General features: G+C 45.5%; 1 protein-coding gene across 1 annotated transcript; it reads right to left on the reverse strand.

Moving 5' to 3' along the window:
• Positions 1 to 432: 432 nt before the first annotated feature.
• casd1 (CAS1 domain containing 1) lies at positions 433 to 13945 on the reverse strand. The gene is made up of 18 exons (XM_060043418.1): positions 13441 to 13945; positions 12393 to 12489; positions 12116 to 12236; positions 11893 to 11937; positions 11707 to 11769; positions 11566 to 11610; positions 11321 to 11444; positions 9315 to 9523; positions 7570 to 7992; positions 7332 to 7421; positions 7021 to 7140; positions 5838 to 5994; positions 4953 to 5032; positions 4743 to 4844; positions 4145 to 4285; positions 3682 to 3759; positions 3469 to 3561; positions 433 to 2991 (listed from the first exon to the last, which is right to left on the reverse strand). The coding sequence occupies exons 1-18, from the start codon at positions 13769 to 13771 to the stop codon at positions 2713 to 2715; spliced, it is 2598 nt and encodes an 865-aa protein (XP_059899401.1). The 5' UTR covers positions 13772 to 13945; the 3' UTR covers positions 433 to 2712.
• Between the last annotated feature and the right edge of the window lie 243 nt (positions 13946 to 14188).

The raw sequence follows: 14188 nt of genomic DNA on the forward strand, positions 1-14188 counted from the left end.
AAGATTGGTTTACAAGAATTACCGACACTCGACATGGGAGTGTCGATTGGGCTAGTTGAGCAGAAGACAGTTGAGTTTTTGGAAATCTAAAATCCACCTACCTACTAACTGGGAGGGGCTCAATCTTACACATTGCGACAAAGTACGAGAGGATGAAATATATTATATGACCATCATTGTTTACAAAGCTACAGAGGCATATTTAAGGTGAATTATGTTGTTGTTTTTTCTACTTGGCGCTTCATGCACCGCGGTTCTCTCGGAGTGGGAATACGGATGTGCATTAACTGGTCGTATGTGCAGTGACATGGTTGTAACTATTTCGATATCACAGTAAAGCCTTTTTAAACAAACACCACCGTTGGGATTCAAAACCTGCAAGACACACACACGCACGCACACACACACACACACACACACGCACAAAAGAGCTAACCAGCAAATGTTTTTATGAAGTTATGCGTTATTAACAATATACAATAAAGTCGTTTTTTATAAATAAAATGAATAGATTTCACATTAGGACAGCACAAAAGAAATAACAAAGTAATCTTTCAACAAGGCTCTGCGTGAGATTATAAATAGTTTTTGCTCATACAAATGGGCAACAAAAAATAAAGAATGGGAAGACTATTAGGGCAGATAATAATCACCAAATATATAGCCTTTGATCAGAGAGGAGAACCAAAGTTTGAACTACTATAATCAAAGCGTTCCTTGTCTTAACCATGGCAGGAGCAGAATCCAGGGTAACAACTTATTTTCCTTTGGGACGGCCTCATTGCATTAATAACTCGGGTCTTTTTGACTCTCAACCTTGTTGGTGAATGGATAGTGGAGGGTTCAACATTGTTATCTTAACAATATGTTCATGAAGTATCCTGTTGGTATTTACACATGGCAAACTGAAGGATGTTGTGCCGCATGCTTCACCTTTGGACCTATTTTACAGTTGTGCAAATGTGTGTTGAGTGTGTTCTGCATCTGCCAAGCCTCAAAGTCACGTAATAAAAAAAGTGTGCTGAAATACACAATGGTATAAACAGATATAATGTTTAGACCAATCAGGAAATTACTGTCCCTAGTGTAAGCACACAGCTCTGAAACTAATTCAGGGGTTCCAGTTTTGGCACTTAACAAACCTCTCGTGCCACTAGTAGATTGAGAGAGAGAGACAGATAAATACTGTTGGCGTTTTCCTAAACAACTAGCCCCTGGGCTTTCTCAGCAAAATTTGGGTGGGTGATAAAACTGGCACTACAAGATGAACAGCCAATTGAGAGATGAGTCAACAGTAAGGTATTCGTTGACCTGGGTGGAAGACGGGCGTGTATGTCTTATGATCAAAATGGCATTCAGTTGACAAAGCATACGCCATGTCATTCAAGTGTCTATTTTAGTCGCCCATTGAGCAAACAGAAACAAGGACAAAAGCACCAGCAAATAGTGGCCTGCCGTCGACAACCCAGAAAGAAAGAAAAGACATGTATAAATCCAGTGCATTTTCTTGATGGACTAGGAATCCGGTATTTTAACATTGTCAATTCAAACAAAAGGAAGAAAAAATTGGTATTTACAGTGAACAGTGTGATCTAGCCTGTGTGCTTCCAAGAGTACAAAAGGAACCTCCTACATAATACTTGGTTTTACAACAGCAGAAATGGGAGCAGAAATGGACAAATCTACAAAAAGAAAGAAAGAAAAAAGCAAACCCTGTAGAAAATATGCGCTTAATTTAAATCTTTAAATACTGTACATATCACTTAGAGCTTCAGAGCTCTAGGTCAGTGGTCAATCCACCTCGCCGCACGAGGAAGTCTTTGCTCAAATAAACTAGCAATGCCTGAACAAAATGGAAGAGGTAAATAAAATATATTTTGACAATGTATTATTATTATCATCATAGTTGTTGTCGATGTGCACTGTATCAAACCTATTGTGTATTTTATCACTGGCCGGTCCACGGCTCACACCAGTTTCCGTATGGCTCAATGATGAGTTGGCAGTCTGTGTTGATTTGCTTGGAAACCTCAATATGTAAACGATGACGAAAGAACAATTGAGCGACGTCTTACAAAAAGTGGGCGTGTTGTACTCCACACACACACACACACACACACGGACGCAGTGCGTGGACATATGTGTGTGTGCGTGCTGTGAATTCCTGTCGTGTGAGGAGGCATTTTATTCGTGAGGTTTGCCGGGGCAGAAGCAACTCTGGAAAATTCACACTGCAAGCATGAGGTTATAAACTTTGAAGAGTGGGCCTATTTTTACAGATTCTCCGATAATGTCTCCTTCTGTCCTATAAGGTCTATTTCTAGACAGCTACCGTTGTTAATTATCTTCCCGTATCGTCTTTAGAAATGTGCGGGCCTACATCGCAGGCCTCTCTCGCTCTCCAGTGTGCGACTTGTTGCGTGTTGGGTACCATAGTGGTCAGGGAGAGCTCACCACAGAAAGATCCTGTTCAGACATGGCGGCTCCACCCCGCGCCAGATCCACCAATCAGAGACCTCGGGAGAAAACCGTCCTCTCCAACCGGCTTCTAGCAGTCCAAACGTCACCATGACTAAAGGAGGACGGACATCCAGGACCTCCGCTTCCGCTTTGAGTTCGGCGGAAACACAGAAGGTGAATGTGTGGTGGAGGGAAGAGAGGAGGAGGAGGAGGAGGAGGAGGAGGAGGCTTCAGTCTGCTCTCACTGCCCCTTCAGGCTGCACCGGGCGCGGTGACGCTGCCCTTCCCCGTGGTGAGCAGCAGCACCAACAGGGCCAGCCCCCCCGCGGCCGCCAGCCTCTTCAGCAGTGGCCCCGTCTCCTTGGGGATGGCCACCAGCGCCAGGTCGTTGGTGATCAGGGAGATCTCGTGGGCCACGCACACGAACACGAAGGTGCTGACCAGGATGTTGAGCGAGGGGAAGCCCGGGATCAGCACCAGGATGCCCTTGGTGTCCGCCGCCAGCCAGATGTGGTACTGGCAGATGAACAGCTGGGGAGAGAGGTCGGCGGAGGTTAGAGCACTCTGTGGGCGACGAGGTTGAGGGAAGGAGTGCATGAGGAAGGAGGGAGGGAGGGTTGGGAGTGAGTGAGGGAGTGAGGGAGTGAGGGAGTGAGTGAGGGAGTGAGGGAGTGAGGGAGTGAGTGAGGGAGTGAGGGAGTGAAGAAGGGGGGAGTAGGTGAGTGAGGGAAGGATTACGTGTGTGAATGAGTGATTGAGAGGCCACTGTAGCAGAGGCATAAGAACAACTAAAACACAAGCAGACACTGAGTCAAAGTGGGTTGTGCAATGTGTGCACTTCGGTTCAGTGATTATGGTCATGGTCCAGTAGGTATTCAAACACATTGCCTTGAACTAAAAACATAACAAAAGCAGGAAGTACCAAAGCCCATTTGGCAACGCTGAAGAACAAAATGGACAGCTCATAAAATAAAAATACAACCAATGCATTCCACAAAGCCGTCGTACCTCCAAGGAAATCTTCCCGAACCAGGCAAAGAACGAGCTATATACAGAGCGGGCGTAGCCTGGAATGTTCCTGATTAGGATGAACGCCAAGATCTGCGGAGAGACAGAGAGACCAAACAGGCGGTAAGACAAGTGAAGGGAACACAATTATGAGGAGGCAGTTGAGAGCGTAGCCATAGAATGAGAAAAACAAAACAAAACATTGACTGGTACCTGCACCACTGAGATGTAGGGATGCATCTCGTTGCACTCGGTCTTGTTTTTGCAGCTGCTCGCCCATATGGAGTACGCCTATTAGAGAGAGAGAGAGACAGAGACAGAGAGAGAGAGAGAACAGGGGCATTCACACTCTTGTTATCTCTTAAACAAAAGATGGCGGGATAGAGCCAGACAAAGGAGCTCCACTCACAGAGGGATGGGTCACTCTTACCAACAGCCAGACAGCGCCAGGGCCGCTACTGAGTGGCCTACTCTACTGAGTGGCTGTTTGTGGGCCGCTGCAGTAAGACAGGGACACGTGGGAGACTGAGCTTTGAGATCCGGTTCTCCCTTTGGATTGTACAACTACTACATCTGCATTCAGTTCCTCCGTCCAGCTAGTGTTTAGAACCAAGATGGCCGCTACGTGATGAGAGAGAGGAGCTCCCCGGTTGGTGTGGTTGCGTGGGGGACATACCATGAAGGAGACCACGGAGAGGCAGAGGAGCAGGTTGGAGATGGTGGCTGAGAAGAGGGCCTCTCCTCTGCCTTCAAACATCCTCTGGCTCTTCTGGAGCACCAGGTAGATGAAGGCAAACAGCATGCCGTGGATCACCGCCTGCGGCACGCAACGGCATCGTCCGTCAATGAATGAGTAACGTGTGTCTTTACATCATCCATCTTGTGGCAAACTAGGGTGCTTATTTTTATAATCCATGTTTGCAGCTTTTAATTTCATAACAAGTACCGGTAGTCGCATATCACAGGGGGAAAGAGGCCCACTTGTCAAATGTGTCAATATATACAGCGGTAAAATACTTTAAAAAGTTGAACTAATAATTAAACTGTGTTATCCTATTTAATTGTTAGATTTAATAATAATAATAATTTATATTTATAATAGCAAAAATGTACAATCATTGCAGTGAACAGACGTGTTGTTCTGTTTCCACAGGATGCCACATGAGGCTTTTGTGGTCAGCTTAGTTCCCGGTTAAGAGATATGCATCTTGGCCTAGATTGACTGCAGAGTGCTCAGTGTGTCGTCATCATGAATGTTCTGCTAATGCACTTACAAATCGGTCCAGCTTCCACCTGAACCACCACTCATGGATGCTGCCGTCGAGCTCAAACAGCTTGGAGAGGGGCCACACGGAGAAGAGGCTCTGGAAGAAGCCCTGGGGCACAGCGTGACAACACACACACAAAAAGGTCTGGCGTCATGGCAACGTCACAACAAGATGCCCTGGGGCTAATGGAACAAATGACCGTGCGGGTTTGCTCACCTCCGAGTTGGCAAAGTAGCAGATGAGCAGCAGGAGGCCTAGTAGTTTTGTCAGGATCCCAAGGTGCCACATGCCACTGCCTGCTCAAAACAAACCAAAGTAAACAAACAAAAACAAGGCATATTCATTAGTGAACATTTGTATTGTCCACACTTGGATTCCATTGCAATCCAGATGTCTGAAGATTATTCGGTGCATTTGACTTCATCCTTATTTTTCTTTCCAAATACAAAGATTGGAGTAAACAGAGTTCCCACAAGATGAATATTTACGCTCTGAAACGAACCTGAAGCTAATCCTGAAAGAATCCAGTTTAGAGTTTTCCCTAACCAGTCCCAGCTTTGCATCTTGTAGAATGTTGGTGTATTTTAGTGTCTCTCTTTTGTTCACATTTCTAGTCTAGGAACAGGCCAGTGCCTCTCATACTGATACAAGGTGTTATTTCCAACATTCTGCCATTGTTATGTCTCAACAAGGTTGAACCGACCTGGTCCTCTGGGACATAGCCAGGGCCATATACCTTATCAAGGCTGAGAGTGCTTCTGTTTACGTGTTATTCATGTATCCTCTTTTTGTATAATACTCGCCCCAACCCTTTGGTTCGGGGAGAAGAGGGTTCGACAGCCAAGGAACACGTCTATTCAACCTAAGTCTGCATCTCGCATCCTGGAATAAACCATCTATTGAACCCTCTGATCAAACCTGTCAAGTTGCTTTGATTTCGACTTCAAGAATTACTACGACGACGGAAAATACACAACGCAGAGTCTGTCCGAACACTTTAGAAATAAGCTGAAATCTAACAATCTGAATGTATGTTTCTAAAACCCTACTGGTCCACAAGAAGCCAGTGTCTGCGTGGTGAAGTGAGTGTCAGGAACCTACCGTTCGCCCTCTTCTGGAGGACCTGGGGCCACAGAGCCATTGTGGCGTAGATGATGACGAACCAGAAGGTGACCAGCGGCACAAAGTAGTAGAACTGGTAGGGTCGATCCATCACCACACACAGCACCAGCACCAAGAAGTTCAGACGGAACAGCACCTGAGCACAAACACACACACACACATCCGTCAACATCATCATCATCATCATCAATGTAAACAAAACAAGACCATCCTTTGGAAACCATACAATGGGAACTGAATTGCTCAATGCCGCAAAGCACTGCAAAGGGTAGTGCGGACAGCTGAGAGGATCAGCGGATGGGAGCTTCCCTCCATCCAGGACACGTACAAAGCCCGGTGTGTCAAGAAGGCCCTCCGAATCATCAGGGACCCCAGCCACCACAACAAAGCGTTTGAGCTGCTGCCACGTGGGAAACGGTACCAAAGCCTCGGGGCCAAAACCCAAAGCATGAGGAACAGTTTTTCCCTGAAGCAGTCAGGCTCATGGGGGAATCCAGTACCCACAAACCAACCCCACCCATGATACCACAAGAGACTATTGAAAGCCATATTTACTGTAATTGCAAAATTTTTGCACTGCACTGTATTTTGCACAACAATCCACCGTGGATGGTTCCACTTCCACTCGATCACTTTACATTTGTTACTTATTTCTTATTTCTGGAAATTATTTTTTCAACATATTTTTACTTATTTTGTATATTTTTAAATATCTATATACTTTTTTTACTCTTGTGTACAAGAAGTATGTAATACTAAGAGTGAAGAATAAGAATGTAATAGAAGTAATTCTGATTCTGATTCCATGTCTCTGAATCAAGAATATTATTTACTCAAACTACACGGATATAAAACGTAAACCCATACACAATGTACGATATATACTCATGGGGAAACTAAACCCATCATCAAAGGGTCTAAATTATTAATTAGATAGTTTATACCTTTTAATCAAACTCTACAGAACATGACATCTACTTAAATTTACATATCCTGAAGCTAAACCTATGCATGGTGTTACAGCAGAGACAGACAGACTGACAGACAGAGAGTACGTCTCCCTTGACGATTAAACGATTAAACAGTATTCCTGTTGTCGACCTCCTCCTAGAGTGTTGATTGTTGGATTACCTGGCAGAACAAGGCAGAGCTGTAAACTCACCTGGCACACTCTGTAGAGTCCAAAGTCCCCCTTGAGCCAGAAAAACGAGAAGTGTCCGTAGCCCGTCTGGAAGAGGTATGCCGCCACCAGCACGCGCACGTGCATGTACACCGGAAGGAACTGGAACATGGGAATGATGTCATTGGTATGGCACACAACGATTGTCATACATTGGGACATGTGACGTTTTCATCATCGGTTGCCGACAGTTGCAGAAGAGAGTAAATGATGAAAAAAGTAGGAGTAAGCATAACGTAAGCGATAGCAGAACTAATGCTTGAGAGAGGAAGAGGAAAAGTGGAAGGACTCACGGCGCTGGCCCCAGATATGTGGTAGATGAGAATAACCAGCTGCATCCACCCCTTCCACTCATCAGTCTGTTCGCGGTTTAACAGCTTTGTCTGTCGGGCAAATGGGGAGACGTAGCCATTTGTATATACAATATATATATATATATATACATCTTTGTTTCAGCACTTTATAATTGTCAAGTCGCTGCGTCTGCCTAACACCCAAATGAGAAACAGCTGCAGTCTCCGTCTCCCTCACCTCCTTGGTGCTCTCGTTGAAGAACAGCCCCAGAACGACGACGTACACCAGCGGCACGAAGAAGGTGGCGTGCGTGTAGAACTTCTGCTCCTTCATGAACGTGTCGGCGCGGTCGCAGAGGTAGAAGTACGCCATGATCACGCCCATGCGGCACAGCGCCTGGAGCGGCGCCGTGAGCCCTGGGGGGCCCGGGGCCGTGGTGGGCTTCCTCTCCTCCAGGCTCTCCACGTCCGGGGGCACGGGCCGGTGGCGGTGGCGGCCGTAGCCCATGGCGTGGAGCCCCAGCAGCACCAGCGCGCAGCCCAGGAAGACGCACGCCGCCAGCTTCTGCAGCAGGCTGGGGGGCCGGGCCCCCTGGCAGCAGGAGCCGTCGATGGGCCGCGTCCGCTTGTTGCACACCGCGTTCATGAGGATCATGGCCCCCTGGGGAGACGAACGGCGGAGGGTCAGGAAAGTACGTCTAGTACAAATGTCCCCTTTTGGCGAAGGCTTACTCGTGGTGGGGTCCTAGAACAAAAAAATGCTGTTCTACTTGTTCGGCTCATTCCTTCCGATTTGTTTGGAGTTATTCAAGTTAGCCAATAGCGGCTCAAACTAACCCTTCTCCTATAGATAGATACTTAACTTGCCTTTTTCAACGAGGTTATAACTTTTTTCAAACCCCTAAAAAGATATTTCGCCCTCTAGCCCCAAGTCAGACCCTCCAGGATTTTGCGCTGTTGCCAACCAATCAACCAATCACTGCGAATTCAGTGCGGGGTCGCAATTTTAACCAACCACCGCAACTTTCCCGCAAATTTGACCAATCAGTGGCGTCGTCTTGAACTGACGTCGACAAACAACCTTCCGCCTTACTTCCGTGTTTACTACTTCAAGCGTTTCAAGCATTCATGCAGCATGTCATGTGAGCGTCCAACGTTTCACACTTGCCGACCAAATTAACTGAGAAAGATCTCGAAGAGGAGTCGGCTTAGCTCAGGAGGTAGAGCAGTTGTCTTGTAACCGAAAGGTTGTTAGTTAGAGTGTTGATGTGTCCCTGAGCAAGACACTTAACCCTAACTGCTCCTGACGAGCTGGCTGTCGCCTTGCATGGTTGACTCTGCCGGTGTGTCAATGTCGGTGTGTCAATGTGTGTATTGAACGATGTAAGTGGCTTTGGATAAAAGCGTCTGCTAAATGCCCTAATTGTAAAAGCAGTATCCTGGTATTTCACATGAGAGCGGGGGAAAATTATTTTGCACTGCATGCAATGTTGTGGTGGAACATAAGCGGAAGTCTTCCATTGATAAGCATTTTGCCACCGTGAAACATAACTACAGAACCGCAGGCAGGACGTCAGACGACGGGGCAGATCACTATGACACAGGTTGTTGCATCCAAGTCAATTGCCAGCGCGGAAAGAATCAAGAATCTATTATTCATAGGACCATTTCTCAGTGTTTTTGTCTTTTAATTAATGTTTTTTTCAGTAATAACTTAATATTTAGCAAATTACTCTGGGATACTTGCAGTAATAACTTAACATTTAACATCAGAAAAATCGCAACTTTTATCCCAACTTGCATTTCCTCCCGCACTGTAATCGCAACAAAAACATTAAAAACACTGCAACTTTCATCGTAACTTTTTGGAAAAGCTCACGCAACATCTGACATTTTAGGCCTCAACAATCTCAAAAAAGGCCTGCGAAATCCTGGAGGGACTGCTAAGTGATCCCGAACCCCCACTCCCACACCCACACCCACCACATTCAGGGTGCCCTGGGGGAGGTGCAGGCCGTCCGACGATTGTACGATGGTTTCCATGGCGGCCTGGCGCGTGGCCGCCAGCAGCTTGACCCGGGCGCTACGCTTGCTGCCGTTGAGCGCGTCCGCTGCCGCTTCGTTGTACAGCTCCAGCTGATGGTTGGTGATCATCTTCCGGTCCGCGCTCAGCGCCTCCTCATTCACCGGGTCTGGAGGGGAGAGAAGGGGAGAGATGGAGGTGGGAGAGGGAAGGGGAAAGAAGAAACAGGGGGATGTTAAAAAATGCATATAAAAAGGAGGAAAACTCCTCAATATATCACTTAACAAACAAATACTTGATTCGCCTGGACGCTCTTATTCCTATGTGCCTTAATTAATGGGTACATAAAGCACTCAAAATATGTGTATCATTTATAAAATGTGTTTTCTAACGCAATTCGGCGATGACGTCACGTTGGGGAGACGTGGTGGAAGGTAGCCTCAGCCTACATATCTAGTGACAGCGATTATGTCGTAAGTACCGGTAAACTTAGTCAGAAGATCTAGAAATAGGAGGCATAATGCTAGCTATGGGCTAACTTAGCTTATCGGACAGCAATCAGTGCACTTGCAAATAAGTGCCTGCAAGTATAATCGATCGTGATGTGACATTATTTAACCATCAATCTACCACAAATACGACCAGACAGATGTACTTTGAACACATACACAAAGCACACCGTCCAACCCGGCGGATGCTGACATACAGCCAACAACAAGCCAAACATCACCACGGCGGGTATGCTCTCTCTCTCTCACTCTCGCACGCCCGTATCACACAATCACTCCAACTTATCCAACTCCAAGGCTAGGCTGCTTCACTAAAAACAAAACTAACCACAAGGCCTTCATAACCATGCAGTATTCCGAAGCCGAAAAAGACACACGCACAGTCGCACACATACATCTTATGCAAAACAATCGGTTTTTATCATCAACATTCGGTCACTGCAAAGATTTAAAGACTAGCCTCTTACCATAACTTAGAATGGACCCAAAGTATGTGATTGATACAGTCCGGTTCGGCTTTCGCTTGCTATCCGTTTTTAGTACGACTTCTCAACATTACTCTTTCTTGTGTTAGGCGCACATGGCTAATTTGCATACACGCACAGGATTGGCTGGCTCCGCAAGGCAAATAATAGAACATATTTAATTATCTTTCTATCTGTCTATCTATCTATCTATCTATCAACGCATGGGTCTAGTTTTAATGTGATGTATTTTGTGTATGTCCAGTGAGACTTGTTGTCTCCCTTGTTCTGTGTGGTCTTGTAGGCTGTGTGAGCCGAATCACCAAAATGAATTCCCGACGTGTAGTTTCGTATTATAACACAACGACTTGACTAGGCTATTTATCTATCTAGGCTATTAGTCAACAATTATTCGCCAAAGGAGAAGTGAATAGTGGGGAAAAGCCCCCGAGACCGAAGGTTTATTTGTTGTTATCAGCTGACATTTTGTGATGAAAACAATATCGAGTTTGAAATGTCAATCATGGGATATTGCCCAATAACCCGAGATAGCGAACCAATCAAATTGCGCCATCTTAGGAGGTTCACGTGTAGCATATACTAACTATCTATAATATCTATGTATTTATCTATGTATCTGTATAATCTGCTGAACACTCTCTTACTAGTCTCTACTCTCAAGGGTCTCAATGCGGCTTTGGTCCGTGTCTCCCCAACGTGACGTCATGCAATGCATTCTGGGGGAAATGAGAATCAATAGCAAACCGCTAAAATAGTAACTACTTGTTCGTATAACATTCCGTTTTGCGATACCTAACAACATTAAATACAATAAATAACAGTTTAAATCTTAAATACCAACAAGCTAATTGCACAAATTCGTTGGAAAATAAACCCTGCAACACAGCCTTTAATATTTTACGCTTTACAAGAATTAATAATCAACTGCCATAGAACCCACACACAAACAAAAACACACACAGGAGAGCTCACCCTGTAGGACCCAGTACACCTCTGCGTCCTCCGCCAGCCTCTCCAGGGTCACAGCCATGGCGGTCAGGTTGACCCTGTACCGGTGCAGGGTCTCGCTGCTGCCACTGTGCAGCTTGATTGACCACTGCAGCAGGGAGGAAAGTCATGGAATTAATCAACGTGACGCAGGATCCAAGACTGCCACCCGAATTGTACTGCTGTTGCGCTGGTCCTTCTTGCTTTTTTTTTTCTTTAAACAAACATACCGCAGCAGCTCCGAGCACGATAACATCTGGCGTCGATGATCGGTCCTGTGAGGGAAAGAAAAAAAGTAAAAAGGGAAACAATGAAGAAAAGGTATTCTTAGCATAACCCAAACCCTGCAGTGGTAGGTCATTTTGACTCACCTGAGTCCATGACCGCAGGCGCTCTTTCATCGAGTCATTTGCCTCTGGATACCAGAAGAAGTCCTAGATGCAAAGCAGGCAGAATTAGGTTTAGTTAGAGATCTCAAATCCTACTCATAGATGTACTGTATTCGTTTTGCTGTCAGTGGAGGCATGGCGAAATGACCATTTGTGAATTCATCTCACCACGTTGGTTGAAGAACTGTCTTCGTGAAAGGGAATGTCTTCATGCTGACGACATGAAAGAAAAGCAAGTAAGTCAAGGTGAGGCATTTCCTTGCGTCATTCCCATCCAGTAGAGTCAGTGCTGTTTAAATAATTAGCATTTACACAAATGTGCTTTCTGATGCAGTGGTGTATCTGTATCCATGGCCAAGTTTTGAATTTCTTCTTTGCTGTCAGACTCTACCTTGTTTCCTTCTTCCTTGCGCTCTGGGTCGATTATTTTGGTGAAGGAGTAGGAAAGCTGCCTTATTCTGGAGTCACCCACAAAAGCCACTCTTTTGTCAGCAAGACAGCTTTTAGAATCACTGTATAGCCAAAAGGACACAAAGTACACACAAGTCGCAATCTTAATATCGAAAAACTAAAAGCCGGCCAGGACAATGTCTTGTATTATATTATTGTGATATTTGAATACAATGCATTGAATCACTATCCCTGCTGGCATGCGTGCGGCAACTCACGTGCTTTTGTACTTGTGCATCATGCAGCCATAGGGCTGCCAAACGTTCTCCCCCAAGTATCGTCCGCTGGACAACAGCCAGTCACATGTGTCGGAGCCTGAAGACATTGCACAAGAATCTACCAGATCAGCCAAAGAACAACGCACCCATAAATTTGTATTAATTTCCCCCTTCCATTTATCCCGTGCTACTGCTTGAAATAGGCAGGCTGTACAAAGCCCCTGGCGCCTCTCTTTGGATTTGTTTAAGAGATTATACGTATACAATGGTGCGTTCACTTTGAAGCTATTGACATTGAACGCGAATTGTTGGGGGATAAATGTGCTGTTTATGTTTTCATCCCTTTTGACACGTAAATGGCGGTTGCTGTTATTTGTACTAGTGCATGTTATTATCGAACTACTACCAAGTACCTACTACTACAATTCAGTGCATGCAGCTCAATTGTTTATACTATTATGGACGGACAGGTCAACTTGTCGTTTATTAATGATTGCATTAAAAAGTGTATGTTTTTGCTCTTTAAATAAGCCAGTTATGGCAATGCTATGTGATGTGCTCCAACCCTACTGGACGCTATGCTAACAAAACATACAGGACATAAAATTAGTTTATTGACCCCCGATTTAAGCACGCAATATAGACAACCCAAGTGTGTGCCCAACTAAAAGAACAGTAAATATATGTGGCCTAACGCCTATACATGTGAACTGGTATAGCGTTACCCAGTCAGCCTGTACCCATACCAACTAACCGCTTTACGTGTTGAGTATCATGTAAACACAGGACCTCAGCTAGCTGGTTGGCTAAGCTAGCTCTTCCATCACAACGTCAATGAAGTTGAACACGGCTACTCGATGGTGGAGCCGTTTAAACGACCTAGACAACATAGTTGACAATTTACACCTCTTTAAACGTAGCCGAGTGGGAAACACATCAACATGCGAGGCATATCCAACACTACGGTGGCTAGTAGGCGCTACGGGGGGACATCGAAACACTGGCTTCCTTGCAGGTGCCAGATTCTCATTTACAGGCGAACACTTACCCCCATAATATCGGGAAGCGGTGTGGAAGAGAAGCAGCAACACGACGATCACGGACGATATCAGCTTGGCATTTTTTATGTTGAAATACTGATTTATTTCTCGTTTGCCTAGGCTATAGGCCAGAACCGCCATCTTTTCTCCTCCATGACAACAACCAGACGGAGGGGATGCGGCGCAGAGCTCCGGGACCCCGGGCACGGTTCGTGCGTTCACGCCCCCGCTGTCTGATGCCGCTGCTGCTTCTGCAGCCGTGCGGGTCGGTACTCCTTCCTGTACATCTTCTTTCTCTTCTTCTTTTTCTTCATACGACCCTTGGGTTTCCTCGTCCATCAACGCAGAGTGAAAGCAAAGTAGAGAAGACAACAGTTGAATAACATACAACTCGCATGTCAGTAAAGTGCGGGTACGACACTGTCTGACTACGACACTGTCCGACTCCAATACAACTAGTGCGTTCCTTAAGTTAGTATATGAATTGGTCGTTTAGAATTTTTTTGTAAGGGCCAAGGAGGAGTTACAACTCACATTACTGTGAATCCCCGCCCTTATTTCCATTACATTGTTTGTGGCTGAATGATACACCGCCACACAGAGGTATTTAGTTCGACTCACCAAGTTGTACAGATGAGCAAACTGATTACCGGTAGCCTACTTACATTATAACAACAATAATTATTATAATAACTACTTGTAGAGAACCTTTCAAAAGCTGACTACGGATCCATCAATTAAAATAATTGTTTCGAT

Source organism: Gadus macrocephalus, chromosome 22, assembly GCF_031168955.1.
Source record: "Gadus macrocephalus chromosome 22, ASM3116895v1".
Classification (NCBI taxonomy): domain Eukaryota; kingdom Metazoa; phylum Chordata; class Actinopteri; order Gadiformes; family Gadidae; genus Gadus; species Gadus macrocephalus.